Source organism: Pelodiscus sinensis, chromosome 2 (genome assembly GCF_052426305.1).
Source record: "Pelodiscus sinensis isolate ZL-2025 chromosome 2, ASM5242630v1, whole genome shotgun sequence".
NCBI lineage: Eukaryota > Metazoa > Chordata > Testudines > Trionychidae > Pelodiscus > Pelodiscus sinensis.
The window spans coordinates 50,295,551-50,312,454 of record NC_143053.1 but is presented as its reverse complement, the minus strand read 5'-3'; the positions used below and the strand labels follow the sequence as shown (position 1 = coordinate 50,312,454).

Genomic DNA, 16,904 nt, shown 5'->3' with positions numbered 1-16,904 from the left:
CTCTGACCATTAGCAAAATAGCATTTTATATATTATGAAAACTAGCTTGTCTTTGGTACTTATATGGTGCTGATTACTGTAGTAATTAAATGCCTCAGAATCTTAAGGATAAATACATGAAACACTCTAGGGACATATGGAAATGCTATTATCTCCTTTTAACAGATGGAAAACTGAAGATCAGAAAGACTTAAGTTCAAGGTCTCACAGGACATCTGTGATAGCACAGGGACTTGAACCCATGGCTCCCAAATAGTAGGTTAGCTCCCTAACCCCAGGACAATATCTCATCTGTGAGCTTGTAAAATGTGATTTCCCCCCAAACTCTGTACTGTACATTATTAAAAGCAAGAAATAAAGAATAAAAAATACATTATTGTAGTTCTTTTGAAAGGTACTGGACTGACAGCCCTACTAAACAGAACACTCTGTTTAGCCACAAAAGAAGCAGATGTACACTGAAGAAGGGTTTTAGGTCAAACTAGGTATCCAAGCTCTAATATATAGTCATCTCTTTAGTTAATGGTTCTTGTGGCTAATGTACATTTTATTCATTTATTGTTCTCATCAATACTTTGTAATGTACAAAAAAATACTTTAAAATGCAAAACCTCAAGAAAAAAATTTCATTTGGTTGTATAATGTCAATAGAATAAAAGGAAAGATGCTCACTTATCAATCACTCCCTAGTTTTGATAACTGGTGGATTAGCTAGTTTTCTTATGATTGGCTGACCAGTCCTATGACTGAAACGCTTTCTGCTTTATAAATATTTCAAAGTGATCAACCTCAAATATTTATTACAAGGGTGAAACTATTGTTTCAAGTAACCACAAGTGTTCTGCATTAAAATATATACATTTATTTTTAAAGAGATAGGGCTCAATTCTACCCACAATTATGTGGAAGCAACTCACAATGAAGTCAGTGGGAATTGTGGCTGTATGACTAAGGCTGAATCAGGCCCAAACCCATTTTAAAGGTAAGTTGTATTTCAATTTAGCTTAGTGATTTTTCCTGTGATCTTTGTTTCCATCCAGTTCACCAATTAGCTACTCTAAATATGAATTTATATCTTCTACACACTGATCTTCAGGACCAAGATATTCCAGAATAATGTTTCCACCATTATATAATGGACACTCTTGATTAGACAGCCAAGTAGCCAGCGTGTGGTCCAATGGCAAAGCTTCTCCAGAGGCAGTATGACACAGCCTTAATTTCTGCAAAAAAACACCCACCGACAAAAAAAAAAAAAATCTTGTTAGTTCATATTCATGCAGTAAGAATAGAAAAAAAAAAACCCTGTAACATTAAATGAAAAGTGCTACCACTGATTTACCTTGGCTGTTGATTTGTTGTTGTCATTTTTAAGGTCTGCTAAGCAAGCTGCAAAATCTACTACTTTGCCAATACTCCATTTACTGCAAAAGAACATGGGTTTCCTCTTCTCCTTGCTTCCCTTAGGTAAGAATACTTGAAAGTAAATTCTTTCTGTCTACAATAGGAAACAGAGAAACATACACTCAGGAGAAACAAACAATTACAAATATACATGGATTAATTTTGCTGGTCTAAAGGGAACGAAGCAGACGTGCATTAATTATTATGAATCTCGTTATACGGCTGTATTTCCCAAAGGTCCCAATCGAGCTTAGTGTGCTGGACGAGGTTACATGAAGAGTAAATCTCTGCACTGGTCATCAGTCGTTAATGATCACTCTGAAGAGAAAGAGGGTTGTTTAAAGAGGAAATGCTGGGCTACTGATGCTTGGCATGAGTATAATGAGTCACAAAACTGCAAAAGACCCAAGCTGCAAACAAACAAAGGGCTGCTGGTAGTCATGAACATGGTGGAGTTAACATGCTTGAGCTCTGATGGCAGGGGCGGATATACGGCAGGGCGAACGGGGCGGCTGCCCCGGGCCCCCCGCTTCAGAAAGCCCCACGCATGCGCCGTGGCGCCACTGCGCATGCGCCATGGCAAAGGGGGGCCCTGCGGAAGTATGCTGCCCGGGGCCCCGCAAAACCGTCATCTGCCCCTGTCTGATGGTACAGAGCAACCGTGTTATTAGCATTGCCTAGAGTAGCTTCTCAACCTTCATCTCATAACTCCACCCTGTAGGTAACAAAAGCTTTATGGCCTTTCCCATGACTGAAGTATTTATAAGAGAGAGTACTATTACAATCTATATTGTCTAAAAGATGCATATTTTGAACATGAAGTAAGGAAAACCTGGTTTTTTCCCCCCGTTTTTTCCCCCCCAGTTACATCAACTTCTATTTTATGTTCTATACTTACACTAAATAGGTTCTTCTATTGCAGGTGCCAGCTGAAAGCAAGTAAGCAAGTTAAACATTTTTTTCTGCATAGGTTTCATTTGGGCTTCCCTTAGAAAGAGATCATACATCCCCACCCACCCTACCCTTAGGTCTGTGGGCATGTGTTCACTGCAGTTAGCTCAAGTAATAACTCACGTGCTGACCCTAACCGGAATTTCCTCCGCACACCCACACAAAACCTTTAATTTAAGCGTGGTTATGATTTTAATTCAAGCAGCTTAGCAGGCCCATGAAATATAGGCTCAAACAAGCACAACTCATAACCTACTAACATGACCATTCTGTAGTTGGATACAGAATAGTGCCACTCTACTACCTATAGTTCTCCAATACTTTCCCCCAACTACAACCATTTGTCCAGCAAGGCCAGACAACTTATCTGACTTGGACTATTTGCTAGGATACAATTCATACAGTGGCTCAGCTTAGTGAAATCCTAAGCATAAGATGTGCCTCCAGTTGTCTAACTGCAATACTTAAGTGAGTATGATGCCATGGCAGACATAGCAAATTGACTACAGGCAGTCCCCGGGTTACGTACAAGATAGGGACTGTAGGTTTGTTCTTAAGTTGAATCTGTATGTAAGTCGGAACTGGCGTCCAGATTCAGCTGCTGCTGAAACTGACCGCCAGTTCTGACTTACATACAGATTCAACTTAAGAACCCCAAGCTTCCCCAAGTCAGCTGCTGCTGAAACTGATCAGCGGCTGATTCCAGGAAGCCTGGGGCAGAGCAACTCTGCCTCGGGCTTCCTGTAGTCAGCGCTGGTCAGTTTCAGCAGCGGCTGACTTGGGGACACCTGGGGCAGAGCAGCTGGGGTGCTGCTGGGTTGCTCCAGTAGCACCGCTCCTCGGCGCTACTGGACCAACCCAGCAGCACCCCAGCTGCTCTGCCCCAGGCGTCCTGATTCAGCCACTGCTGAAACTGACCAGCAGCGGCTGAATCAGGACCTGGGGCAGAGCAGCTGGGGTGCTGCCGGGTTGGTCCAGTAGTGCCCAGAGCTGCACTGCAGGACCAATCGGCAGCGCCCCAGCTGCTCTGCCCCAGGGTCCAAAACGAAAGCCTGGTCTTCTGGGGGGGGCACACTAGCTGCGCCCCCCCCTCAGCAGACCAGGGACACGGGGAGCAGAGCCGCAGCGGCAGCGGGGTGCCGCGCCTCTGAGGCTTTGCTCTGGCAAAGTCTCAGAGGCGCGGGACCCCGCCGCGGCTGCGGCTTCAGTCCCAGTGCCTGTGGTCTGCTGGGGACGGTCCCCAGCAGATCACAGGCACTGGGACTGAAGCCGCAGCCGCGGCGGGTTCCCGCGCTTCTGAGGCTTTGCTCTGGCAAAGCCTCAGAAGCGCGGGAACCCGCCCGGTGCCCCTGGTCTGCTGGAGACGGTCTCCAGCAGACCAGGGGCACCGGAGCAGCTTACGAACGGGGCTTTCTCGCCCCGGAGCTCGCAGGTAGCAATCCGCCACCTCGACCTCCGGGGCGAGAAAGCCCCGTTCGTAAGTGCGGATCCGACGTAAGTCGGATCCGCGTAAGTCGGGGACTGCCTGTATTTATTTCACAGTCAGGCTACTCTCACTCAAGCCAAGCAAACTCAAGAGGAATAACCTGAATTTATTCTGAAGTCAAAGCATACTTTGGGAAACAATCTAGAAAAAACTCAATCCCAGTTTAAGGAAAAGGGTCTGATGAAAAAGAAACCCCGAGGACTTCACTAGACCAACTTTCCATCTGTGAGAAGCTGAAGGGGTAGCTAAGGAGAAGGAGATAGCACAGAATGGAGGCTGGGAAGAGAGACTGAGAAAGGAACTGTAAAGAGGAGAATTGAGGGTTGGAGTTTAATTGAATCTCTGATAAATTATCACTAACTAGATGATTAAACAATTAAACTCCAGTTAAGCAAATTAATAATGAAAGGAATTAAGATAAAGCCATTTGTGCTGTTGGTTACAATATTTTGAGTTAGGGAGCAGCAATTTAAGTTCATTACAACAAAAAACCCAACACTCATTACATTACCTCCTGCATCTCACAACATTAATACATGTACACATGGAGACCATGATTAAAGTGCCATAATCTAAGGACTGTACTGCAAGCAGACTTCACATTATGATTGCTACTTAAATAGGAATGTCTAATTTGTTCTCCAAACAAGTCACAATTTGTAGTAGAAAAATAGAAGTCATAATAGGATTCAGAAAGGGAATGTTCTACAAGAGAAGGCCTAATAGTAATGCAATGAAATAGTAATTGCCATTGAAATGCAATGCATATGATGTGGGCAATATATACATTACAAATTCCATAGATGAGACCTAATTTCCACCTGCTCCTGAAAGAATTAAAAATAATCAGGTGCAAGAAAACTACTTAAAAACAGTTATATTTTATGATCATGTTTAAGCACTGGTCCAGAATGAAATCCTAGGAGAGGGAAATGTAAAAAGAAGTTTACAGACTAAAAGCCACCCTCGTTTGAAAAAAGCAAAACAGAACAAGATGCTGGTCTGAATGATCACATTAAGAAACAATGAAGAATCTATGAAGAAATGGATAATGTTGACCGTGGCGAAGGTGAGATATATATATATATATATATATATGAGCAAAACTGTAGCAGAAGTGTGAATACATTTTGCTATCACGCAAAGTTCAAGTCAAGTACAAGCCAGATTTCCCCTAGCTGGCACAAAAATATGCAAACTGTACCTTCCATACACCCACATGAGAGGGCTGGAAGTGCTTCAGTTGTGAGCCTCTCTCAGGTGTCATACTATGGGAGGGCAGCTTTAAGATTTGTGCCACATCTATGCTACAGTGGCACAACTATGGTGTGGCAGCTGTGCCGCTATAGTGTAAATGCTTTGACATGTCAAATGGGATACTCTGTCAATGTAGATAATCTACCTCTCAGAGGTGGTAGCCAGGTCAATTATGTCTACAGTGGGGATTAAGCTGAACTAGCTATTTCAGACAGAGGAAGTTTTTCACAGCCTTTAATGGTATAGACCTGGGCTGCAACTCGTTTATGATTAGTGTCGCAGATTAATTTTCTGTTTAAATAGTGGACGGCATGTCCATTTTTCCCATTCACAACAGACGAGAATTTGATTTCGGACAAGAGAGTCAGGGCATAATCCTGCACATGGTGAATTTTATACACTAGTACTACACTGAGTTCAATGGAACTACTTTCATGTGTGAAGTTAACCATGAGTGTGAATTATTGTATTTTAAGGGGGCTAATACAGAAATAAAAATAAGTAAAAAGTTTACTTTTTTAAAAAAATATTCTTTTTTACTCTAAATGAGTAAAATTAACTGCAAAAGTCTAGAATCTGTTTATATCCTTAAATAAAATAGGAGTAAATCAGAAAAACAGTATACTGACCTGTGGCAAGGATTTATCCCCACTTGCCTGCATTTTCAGTTTCATTAGTGCTACCTTTGCTGCTGTTTCACTGTTTTTTGCTCCTTTCCGTCTTTTGCTTCTTACATCCTCCTCCTTTTTAGACTCTTGAGGAAAACATTTTTTCTGAATGTTACTGCTAGTAATGTTTTCTTTCACTTTGCTACAAATGAAATTGCTATGGTGTCTATTTTTATATAATGTTTAGAGTTCAATGCACTGGAATAATTTGTGTCTTCCCTATAGATCAGCGGCACAGCCATGGGTACACGCATGGCCCCACAGTATGCTAACATCTTTATGGCTGACCTAGAACAACGTTTCCTCAACTCCCGTACCCTTTCACCCCTCCTCTACCTACGGTACATCGATGACATCTTTATGATCTGGACACATGGCCAAGAAACACTGGAGATATTCCACAGAGATTTCAACAACCTACACCCCACCATCAACCTCAGCCTGGACCATTCTACACGAGAGATCCACTTCCTGGACACCACCGTACAAATCAACAATGGAAAATTAGACACCACTCTCTACAGAAAACCCACCGACTCATACAGTTACCTACATGCATCCAGCTCCCATCCAGAACACACCACACGATCCATCGTCTATAGCCAAGCCCTTCGATACAACCGCATCTGCTCTAACCCCACTGACAGAGACCAGAAGCTTCAGGATCTCTACCAAGCATTTATAAATCTCAACTACCCACCCAGAGAAACAAAAAAGCAAATTGAAAGAGCCAGACGAATACCTAGAAACCATCTACTTCAAGACAGACCCAAGAAAACCAACAATAGAACACCACTTGTCATCACCTACAATCCCCAACTTAAACCTGTCCAACACATTATCAATAAACTACAGCCTATATTGGAACAGGATACCATACTCAAAGAGGCTCTGGGAGACAGACCCATAGTCTCCTATAGACAACCACCTAACCTCAAGATGATTCTTACCAACCACCACAGGACATACCACACTAATACCAACCCTGGTACCTTCCCTTGCAACAAACCCCGTTGCCAGCTTTGTCCACATATTCATTCTGCTGATACCATTATTGGACCTAACCAAGTGAGTTATAAGATCAAGAACACATATTCCTGCGCATCCAGAAATATAATCTACGCTATCATGTGCCGAAAGTGTCCGTCTGCTATGTACATTGGACAAACATCTCAGACACTTCGCCAAAGGATTAATGCCCACAAAACAGATATCAGACAAGATCACAAAGAGAAAACAGTTTCTTGCCACTTTAACCAGAAAGGACACTCTCTAAATGACTTAGCCACCTGCATTCTGCTACAAAGACCTTTTACATCTGCACTTGAAAGGGAATCCTCTGAACTGTCATTCATGTTAAAATTCGACACTTACCAACAAGGACTTAACAAGTCTTTGAACTTTCTCACCCATTACCAAGACAGTTTCCCCAATTATCACCTGTAATACCATTAACTCACAAACATCCCACTCTCCCTACCTTTAATATCAGCAATTCACAGACACTTACCTTCCTTCCTCCCCCTTCCCACCCCCCCGCATCCCCCTTCTGTTCTGCAATGTGATTTGTCCTTTTCATATTTGTTCATTTTTTTTAAATTGTATCCTTTGGTATATATGGTTGTGACTACTTTCTTCCACTATTTGATCTGAGGAAGTGGGTCTGGCCCACGAAAGCTCATCATCTAATAAACCATCTTGTTAGTCTTTAAAGTGCTACATTGTCCTGCATTTTGCTTCAACTACCCCAGACTAACACGGCTACATTTCTATCACTGTCTTCCCTATAGGTATGCCTACATTGCCACTGGGACATGCCTCCCAGCAAGGCTAGACAGACTCACAATAACAGGGCTCAAGATAGTGCACCAAAATAGCTGTATGCATGTGGTAGCTTGGACTTCATCATGAACTCTCAAGCCCATAATCCCCTTAAGTTTGAGACATACCCTTGATGAGGGGATCCCCTTCTCTTCTATGAACCCATGCAACCATCCCACACAACTGCTAGTACTCCAAGCACTAGGAAGTCTGGCCAGTCCTACTGGAATTAGTAACTGGGCCAGAGGAATATGCTGGAGGGAGAAGGGAGGAGAAAGGGACTATGTCCTCTGCACTCATCTGTGCCTGCAGAGCAGTGTTTGGGGAGCATAAGTTACATGAGCTGAACAGAGGTAGAAGCGATGCTTCTAAATGTGCTTTACTACCACATTCCAGCCTCTCCACTAAACAGACATTCTGTGTCCAAGGGACCCAAGTCCAGCAGAGTTCCTTCTGCTTTGCGGCATAGGCCTACCCTCTGGGGCCATAGAAGTGCCCAAACGTTGCTTCTATTAAGGCTGCCCAGGCAACATGTCAGCAGCCTAAGGTTTGCACCCAAATGGTACATACATTTTTAGCAGTCCACACAACTGCAATACTTATCTTTCACCAAAAACAGCAGTTTCTAGTTAGACTTGATTAGCAATAAAATCCAGAGTTGATAGGCTTTGTTTTCATCCCATATTTATATGAAGAGGACAGCTCTGGGCCATATCTGGTTTTCAGGGCATACTTTGGGGACATCTAACATAGTAAATTATGTCTCCAAATATAGGAGCAGGGCTATATGTAGGCACTCACAAGCAGCGGATATCCATTCAAGGAACCTTCATTCTTTTGACAAGCTTGGACATCGAGACTAATACAGAAGCTCAAAGAAACTGCTACAGAAAATAATACAATAAATATCCTATGGTACTTACCTATAATATCTTTAACTAGCTTCTGGGTAGCAGCCATGCGAGGTTTAAGAGTATCTAGTTTCTCACACTCATGGTCTGACTGATGACGGTGTCTATACACAACAGAAAAACAAACTCTTGTTAGATGTTCCATATGTTAGCTACAACGCATAGGTGTTTCAACATTTTGCTCGACTCACCTTAAGCAAAACTGTTTCTTGCAGAAGGGGCATAAAACTGGTAAAAGCTCTTTTCCATTACAGGCCTTATATGTGCATGGGTAAGATTTTTGTTGATCCAGTTTCATGCTCTCACTTTTTATATTCACCTAAACATTATTAAGAAACATCCAGTGTAAACAGATATCTGTAATGAAAAATAACTTGCAACCTTATCCAACTTGCTTCAGTGCACTGATTCTGACATTACAGAAAAACAGTAGATTTAGATTGCTTTAAGATAGACCTCCAAGCTACAAACAAAACATTCTCCATTTGCAGCTATGTGAATTTAACATTCCCAATAGCCAGGTTTCATAGGGTTTTGAAGTCTTGCAAAGGAATCACAAATTATCAACTTACCTCAGAACATCCATGGGAATCCCGGCTTCTATGTTGAAGGCTTAAAGTTAAAGAAAAAAAAGACTCCCATCACAATCAACATTTCAAAAAAGAAAACATGAGTGTATGTATGTGTTTGAATAGCTATAATGTAGCATAGCTTTCATCCTGATCAATTTCACCTAAATAACCACTATTCTTGTCCACCAAAACTTGTCCCAACCTACAGGGTTGGGTTTTTTTTTCCACCAAAGAGATTGGTTTTAGCTAAAAGTGGCATAATTCAAGTCCTGTGTGGGATATAAAATTGGTATCTGCATCTGCAAAGATGAGCTGCAGGTATCTGCATCCACATCTGCGAATGTGAATTCCCACATGTATAAAGCAGATACCTGCAAATGTGCAGGATTCTAAAAACTAAATTTGTATCCACATCTACAGAGATCTGTGGATATAAAGCAGTATCTGCAGATGTTTAGGACTCTAGTCATATTGTTCCTGACCGTATATGAAGGTTTAGTTTAAAAAACAAATCAGATCCAAATTCAGCAAAATGCTTTTGGTGAAAGCATTACATGCTTAAATTAAAACCCAGCTCTTCAAAGGAATGGCTGGATAAATCCCTGTTCTAGTCCCAGTTTTAAGCTCCACAGTGATCCATAAAACCCCACACAGCAATGGCCTAACTAACCATAAACTCATTCAGCACCTAAATGTTTGCTGTGAAAATTCTCTAGTCACTTAAGTTTCTGCCCCTAGACATGTGTACTGCTGTCCCATTCTGTGTGGCTAGAGGCCAATCTCATGCCTAATCCCCAAAGCAATCCACATACCAAGGAGGATGGGACAAGGGGAAAACAGCCTATCTTGCTTGCATGATTCAATTCAATAAATGCCTAGAGTCACACTCAAAATCCGGGAAAGGGACTAGAGGATGTGCCTCCCTTATGACTTTCAATCCAGTGGTTAGAGCACCCATGATGTGGCAGACCTAGTCAATAGAGCAGAGGGTCTGGACACTGCATTTCATCTTCCAGATGGGTACTCTAATTACCAGGCTCCCTCTCTCTGTCCCAATGACTATTTATTTATTTCTCCAAAACAGAACATCTTCAACAGGAGCAAAATCTAATCTTGAGTGTCACATCAAAATATAGGAATGTTTATTTATCAAGATTCTCAGTATTGGGAGCAGGCAAGTGACTTTGATCAAATATTACCAGAAAGCAAAAAGAAATGTAAGAAGCATCTGAGCAGTGAGCTGCTTTATCTGACAGCTTAACTGGGAAAGAAAAGAGCTAAATGTATAGTACGCATTCCAAGAATTTTAAATCCTATATAGGGAGCTCTAAGTGAGACAACTTTGTTTTGAGCTGGCTAGGTACAAAAATCGTCTTCCTGTTGACTTAAGTCAGGAGTATCAAAAGCACAAACTGAAGACCAAACATGCCCTCTGGAATATGCCCATCTTCTTCGTCTAACTGCAGATTTGTATTTTTATTTATTACAGATGAATTCACAAGATCCTAGATGATGCCTTACCAAAAAACTCCTGAACAGCCATCACACACAAAGGGAAGAAAATCTGAAACCAAAAGAGAAGTTTTTTAGTTAGATAAGTAATTATTTAGCTAATATGTTTTAGTCTAGACATTTATAAAGTTAAGTACCAATGCCCACTAGAAATAAACACAAAAATATCTTCCTTACCACAGCATTCAAACAAATTTACATTCAGCTCTCCATACAGAGACTGCATTGATACTTAAGAACTTGGACAAAGTCTTATTTGCTAATCCTACAGACTCAAAAAGGCTAAAAAAATTCTATCTACTTAACACTGTGTTTTTTTCCTAGTCCATCTTAAAATGTGCATAATATACTCTAGTTTGTTATGCTACTAAAAATAAGAGGTAAAATGAAGTACATTCATGTATATTCTGGGAATAGGAATTTGAGTTGCACTTCTGTAAGCAGCACCAATAGGATTTTTTATATAAATAAACGAGAACATTAAGAAAGCTGTAATTATAGTAGAAGCCAATTTATTATTTACAGAAAGATCATCCTGATCAGTACCCCAGTTAGTCTGATGGAATACAAGGGGGATTTTTGCTTTTATACATCTATTTGGATAGAAGATGAGACACAAACCAATATATTCATCCCTTAATTCTGGGGCAAATCTAGATTTTGAAGCTATTATGTAGAATGATTAGTGTAATCTAACAGTCATATATGAATGTTTTATTATTATTATTTTTTTACACGGGTGAAACTATGTCTAGTAGTTAGACCAAGGGTGGGCAAAAGGGCCTCCATGGGCCGGATATGGCCCGCAGAGGCTCTGCTGATCCCTTCCTCCCCCAAGGCCAATTAACGCCTGAGGGCAGAAGGAAGTGCACAACGTCTCCTCCACCCTACCAGGAGTATGCAGCACTTAGAAGCACCGTGCGCTCCTGGCAAGGCAGGAGGAGACTTCACATGCTCCCCCACCCCCAAGCCGATTGTCCTGAGGGAAAGGGGAGTGTGAGAAGTTTCTTCTGCCCTGCCTCCACCCTGTGAAGAGCACAGAGTGCTTAGAAGCGCCATGTGCTCCTGGCAGGGTGGGAGGAGACTTAGCATGCTCCCCTGCCCCCAGGCCCTGGTTGATCTGGGGGTGGGGGAGCGCAGGAAGTCTCCTCCCACCACCAGGGGCATGGGTACCTAGGGAGAGCCGATGGGGAAGGGGGTGTACAGGGGACAAAGGTGCTCCCCCTTCCTCAGAAAATCATTGTCTATGGGTTCAAATAGTAGAAATAACTACTATGGATATGGCCCGGGGCCACTTCAAAAATCTCTTAAATGTGCCCCAGCAAAAGATTATTGCCATCCCAAGTTAGACCATAGCACTGGTCATCAATCTGGTTTACTGGGCTCTATACATTCCTGGCTCTACTGCCAACTTTCAGTATAAATTTAGGCAAGACATTAGTCCAGAGTGTGACATTTACTTATAACGATGAGCACTTACTCATGAAAGTACTTTCAACAAGACTATTTTGTGGTAAACGATTGCATCTTTATTGTGGTAAACAACTGTATCTTTATATTCGTCAGTCCCCCATTTGCAAATGGCAATTTATAATACAGAGGAATTAAATTTACCTAATTAATGTTTGTAAAGTGTTTTGAGAACTTTTGAAGAATGGTGCTATAACAGTGTAAGGTCGTCTTATATACATTATCCATCCAAACTGGCATTTGCGAATTGACCCACTGCCAACCTTTAACAAGGCTGTACCTCTCTTTACTGCATCTGTTGTCTTTATGGCTATTCCTGAAGTAGCAGTGTTTAGAAAATCTCCCAGTTTTGCACTACCACTGGCCCTGCACCACATCAACTCCAATGGTGGTAAACATTAGAGCAGACAGGGACAGGTGTTGTTACAAATGTATCACCTAACAGTCATCAAAACAAAGTTGGACAATGACTTAGGAAAACACTCAAGCTCCATCTATTTTAATGGAGCAACAGTGAAAGTTTTCCCCAAAATTGGTGGTGTAGACAAAACATATGTAAGTGCCAGTTCTAAAAGAAGCTGCAAAAAGTGTGGCCACAAAGCTCTCTATAGCTCTCCTAACTCTCTATAGCTTCTGAGGTACTTCAGGGGGTAGCCGAGTTAGTCTGTTACAGAAAAAAACCCAGCAAGCAGATGGTCTGGTAGCACTTTATAGACTAACAAAACATGTAGATGGTATCGTGAACTTTCGTGGGCACAGCCCACTTCTTCAGATGACCGGTCATCTGAAGAAGTGGGCTATGCCCACGAAAGCTCACGATACCATCTACATGTTTTGTTAGTCTATAAAGTGCTACCAGACCATCTGCATGCTGGTTTTTGTCTGAGGTACTATTATACATGTCATTAGGCCCTGGAATAGCGTTGATTTCAAAGAGCCAGACCAGAAAAAATGGGGAAATGAGATATCAGTCCCATTAACAGTGGCTCCACTAAGTTAAACTGTTTTTTTCTGGCCCACTAAACTACATACAGTAAACTTCCGATAATCCGGCACCTTTAGGACCCAGGGGGTGCCAGATTATCAAATATGATGGACTATCGGAAGGGGGGGCTATCAGGGGTCTAGGGTAGTGGGGGGATGCCACCCCAGATGCCTCATAGCCCCCCCCCTTCCGATAGTCCGGCTCTGTCCCAGGCATCCCCGATTCAGCCACTGCTGGTCAGTTTCAGCAGCAGCTGAATCGAGAGGCCTGCGGCAGAGCAACCCCTTGGCTCTGCGAGATCAACCCGGCAGCACCCCAGTTGCTCTTGGGGACGCCTGGGGCAGAGCAGCTGGAGTGCTGCCGGGTTGGTCCCGCAGCACCGAGGAGCGACGCTACCGGACCAACCCGGCAGCACCCCTGCTGCTCTGCCCCCAGCGTCCCCAAGTCAGCCGCGGCTGAAACTGATCAGCGGCTGACTCTGGGAAGCCCGGGGCAGAGCAGCTCTGCCTCGGGCTTCCCGGAGTCAGCCACTGGTCAGTTTCAGCGGTGGCTGAATCAGGGACAGCTGGGGTGCAGCCCGGTTGGTCCTGCAGCGCCAAGGGGCAGCGCTACGGGACCTACCGGCAGCACTCCAGCTGCTCTTCCCCCAGATTCCCCGAGTCAGCCGCTGGTCAGTTTCAGCAGCAGCTGAATCGAGGAAGCTGGGGGCAGAGCAGCTCCAATGGTCTAGCTGCCCGGAGCACTTCTGGGTTCCTGATGTGCCGGACCATCAGGAGTGCCAGACCATCAGATGCCAGACAAATGGAGTTTTACTGTACTTCAATCTACCTGCTCTTATCTCATTAAAGGAGACGAAAAATTCTGTCAGTTCTTGAAAACACTGCAGTAAATGAAACAAAAACTACGTTCAGTGAAGGAACCCTTGATGCTTCAGTTGCCACCCTTTCATTGTAACAAGTTTTTAACACGTTCTTCTAAAAAAAGTTTCCATCGCATGCTGACACTGCACAGGCAAGCTAGCTGCAAAGGCCCTCAATCTCTTGAAGGCACATGTCAGCTGTGACTGACAGGTGTGTTAGCACAATGCCTCTGCAGTTTCCAGGGATACGCACTATTTCAGCCCTGTTTCTGTCATCTCGCTCTTGCTTATGAATAGTCCCTGGCAAAGGTGATGAATATGCTGGTTTCCTAGAACATATCTAGTAGGCAGCCACTGTAGCACTTCACCCAGAAGCAATACAAACCATGGCATAATCAGCTCACTGATGAAATCCTACCCCATGCCCACCAGTGGTTTCCCAGTCAATTTTAAGAACGCCATACTGGGTCAGTCCAAAGGTCCATCTAGCCCACTATCCTGTCTGCTGACAGCGACCAATACCTGGTGCCCCAGAGGTACTCAACAGAACAGGGAATTATCAAGTTATGCCACCCCTATTGCCCATTCCCAGCTTTTGACAAAGGCTAGGGACACTGCTCCTGCCTATGCTGGTTTAAACAGGACCTGGCAAGTGGCCACACTGTTTCGGCCACCTCCTCTATTTACCCCTCTTTCTCCCTTTCTCACGCTCTGTAATAGGAGTCAGCAGAAACCTCTACACAGCGTGGGCAGCCGCCGGCTGTGGCATGGTGGGGAGGGAGCAGGGCTCAGATCCCTCCGCCTCACTGACCTGCCCTGGGCAGGGGGATGATGAGCGCACCGGGCGCGGCTGCCCGACGATGCACGAACTGAGCCGAGCGTCCCGTGCCCAGCGCGGGGTGCACACAATCGACCACGCCCCCACAACACACGCGCGCCCATCTGGCCACGCCCTCTTCCTCCAGGCCCTCTCGCAATTGGTACGTCGTTACCTGCCACGCCCCCCTCAGAGATCTGGCACGTCCCTTCAACGCACCTGACATACAAGCCCCGCCCCCTGGGCTCAGCTACAGGCAGCTCTGCCCAAGCGGAAGTAGTTCACCATCCCCAGGCAGCCACTACGAGGGCTCCAAAAGCTCCCCCCGCCTACCCAGCTGGCCGCAGTGCTCCACGCCGCAATGCTGCCCTATCGCCAGCTCCGCCATCTGCGACACGGCCGAGGGCTGCTCTGTTAGTCGCTGCGCGGGGTTCGCTGGGATACAGGAGGACTCCTTTCCGCGGCAGTCAGAGGGGGCGGAGTTACCGTCCTTGAGTATACGTCATCGCTCCCCCCAGCGATTGGCCGGAGAGAGCTGGTCACTGGGCGGGGCCTAGAGGCGCTAGTTGCCTCGTCTAGTTTTATCCAGTGTGCGGAATTGTTTGTAGTTGGTATGAGCAGAGGGGTGTGGGGTGGGAGGAATGGGGTTGGTGGGGAGAGTTTGCTTGGGAGGCGAGCGGGGAACGACTACGTTTGTGTGGGAGGCTGTTGCTGTTTCGTATTGCGTGGGTGTTTTCAGAGAACAATCCGTGGCGATGCCAACAACTCTTCCTCCAGTAGTAACAGTTCATGCTTTACAAACATCAATTAGGTAAATGTCATTCCTCTGTATTATAAATTGCCATTTGAAACTAAGGGAACTGACGAATAGATAAGGGGTGCAGTTGTACTACAGTTATTTGTTTGTAATAGGAATGTTAAATTTAGCGTAACCAAATAATCTACTAGTCTATGGAAGTGGGAAACTGCAATGGGGTTAGCTCCTGCCTAGATCAAACCTAGCTGTGGCTCTGCCTTTTAAATGGATTAAGAGCCTGTCCACTTTTAATCTACTTAAAAGGCTGAAGCACACCAGGGCTGTGTCTAGACTGGCAAGTTTTTCCGCCAAAGCAGCTGCTTTTGCAGAAAAACTTGCCAGCTATCTACACTGGCCGCTTGAATTTCCGCAAGAACTCTGACTTCCTAGTGTCTGAAATCAGTGCTTCTTGCGGAAATACTATGCTGCTCCCATTCGGGCAAAAGTCCTTTTTGCGCAAAAGGGCCAGTGTGGTACAGCTTAGATTTGTTTTGTGCAAAAAAAGCCTCGATCGCGAAAATGGCGATCGGGGCTTCTTTGCGCAAAAGCGTGTCTAGATTGGCACGGACGCTTTTCTGCAAAAAGTGCTTTTGCAGAAAAGCGTCCATGCCAATCTAGATGCTCTTTTCCGCAAATGCTTTTAACAGAAAACTTTTCCGTTAAAAGCATTTGCGGAAAATCATACCAGTCTAGACGTAGCCCAGGAGAAACCCAGTCAGGTTCCCTCCTCAGCCCCTCCTCTGCTGGCACCTGGCACTTTGCTGGTAATTGAAGCCCTAGGCCCCAGAACTCAACCTCCCCACTGGGCTAAAGCCTCCTCTGTCAAATGCCTCTTCTCCCTTGTGATTTACATCTTTTTATAACTTCAGTGTCCAAAGTACTTTTGTATCAGTTGTGTCTTGTTCAGCACTCTGCACTTCTCCAGTCCCATGTATGTGCATAGGCTGTGCTTCCCCAAGATATATGCATATATGTATTGTCCTCCTGGCATCTCCAGGAATTAAAATGAATCTTTAATTAAGGATGATGTCATATGATGAAACCTCCAGGACTACAGTCAGCCAACCTTAGCAACTGTAATGTACTTTCTGCCCAAGGCCCCTCTGCCCTGCCACCTATTATTCCTCCTCCCCCTGAGCCTTATCGTCTACTCCCCTCCTCCGCTCTCCTCCAGGCCCCCTTTTCGCACTGAGCTCCCATTATGGGGCTCCAGATGCCCTTTGTCACCGCTCGGGCGCGGCAATGAGGGCGGGGGTAGAGCGCGCCCCCAACAGCAGCTTGAGGCAGGGGCCGCTGTCCGGCCCTGGCCTGGGGCAGGGCTATCGCCGTCCGCAGCCCCGCTCCTGCGCTGTAGGAGCCCGCGACGCATGCGCAGACAGGGTCCCGCAGGCAGGC

The 16,904-nt window shown here is 44.7% G+C and overlaps 1 protein-coding gene across 2 annotated transcripts; it reads right to left on the bottom strand.

The window, feature by feature from the left end:
- Positions 1-541: 541 nt before the first annotated feature.
- Positions 542-15,203, bottom strand: ZFAND1 (zinc finger AN1-type containing 1). Of its 2 annotated transcripts, none has more exons than XM_006135289.5 (8): positions 15,047-15,203; positions 10,592-10,634; positions 9,071-9,110; positions 8,690-8,817; positions 8,511-8,602; positions 5,728-5,852; positions 1,343-1,498; positions 542-1,223 (listed from the first exon to the last, which is right to left on the bottom strand). In XM_006135289.5, exons 1-8 carry the CDS (start codon positions 15,099-15,101, stop codon positions 1,053-1,055), a joined length of 810 nt encoding a protein of 269 aa, XP_006135351.1. In that variant the 5' UTR covers positions 15,102-15,203; the 3' UTR covers positions 542-1,052. The 2 variants fall into 2 exon arrangements, with proteins under 2 accessions (XP_006135351.1, XP_006135353.1); XM_006135291.5 differs by having other exon boundaries at positions 14,933-15,047.
- Between the last annotated feature and the right edge of the window lie 1,701 nt (positions 15,204-16,904).

Excerpts from the sequence above, each read along its gene's own strand:
- ZFAND1 (XM_006135289.5), bottom strand. The coding sequence starts at position 15,101 with ATGGCGGAGCTGGCGATAGGGCAGCATTGCGGCGTGGAGCACTGCGGC. Across the intron at positions 10,635-15,046 it reads GGAGCACTGCGGCCAGCTGG|ATTTTCTTCCCTTTGTGTGT; the intron begins GTAGGCGGGGGG and ends TTTTGGTTTCAG. Across the intron at positions 1,499-5,727 it reads GGGATAAATCCTTGCCACAG|ACAGAAAGAATTTACTTTCA; the intron begins GTCAGTATACTG and ends TTCCTATTGTAG.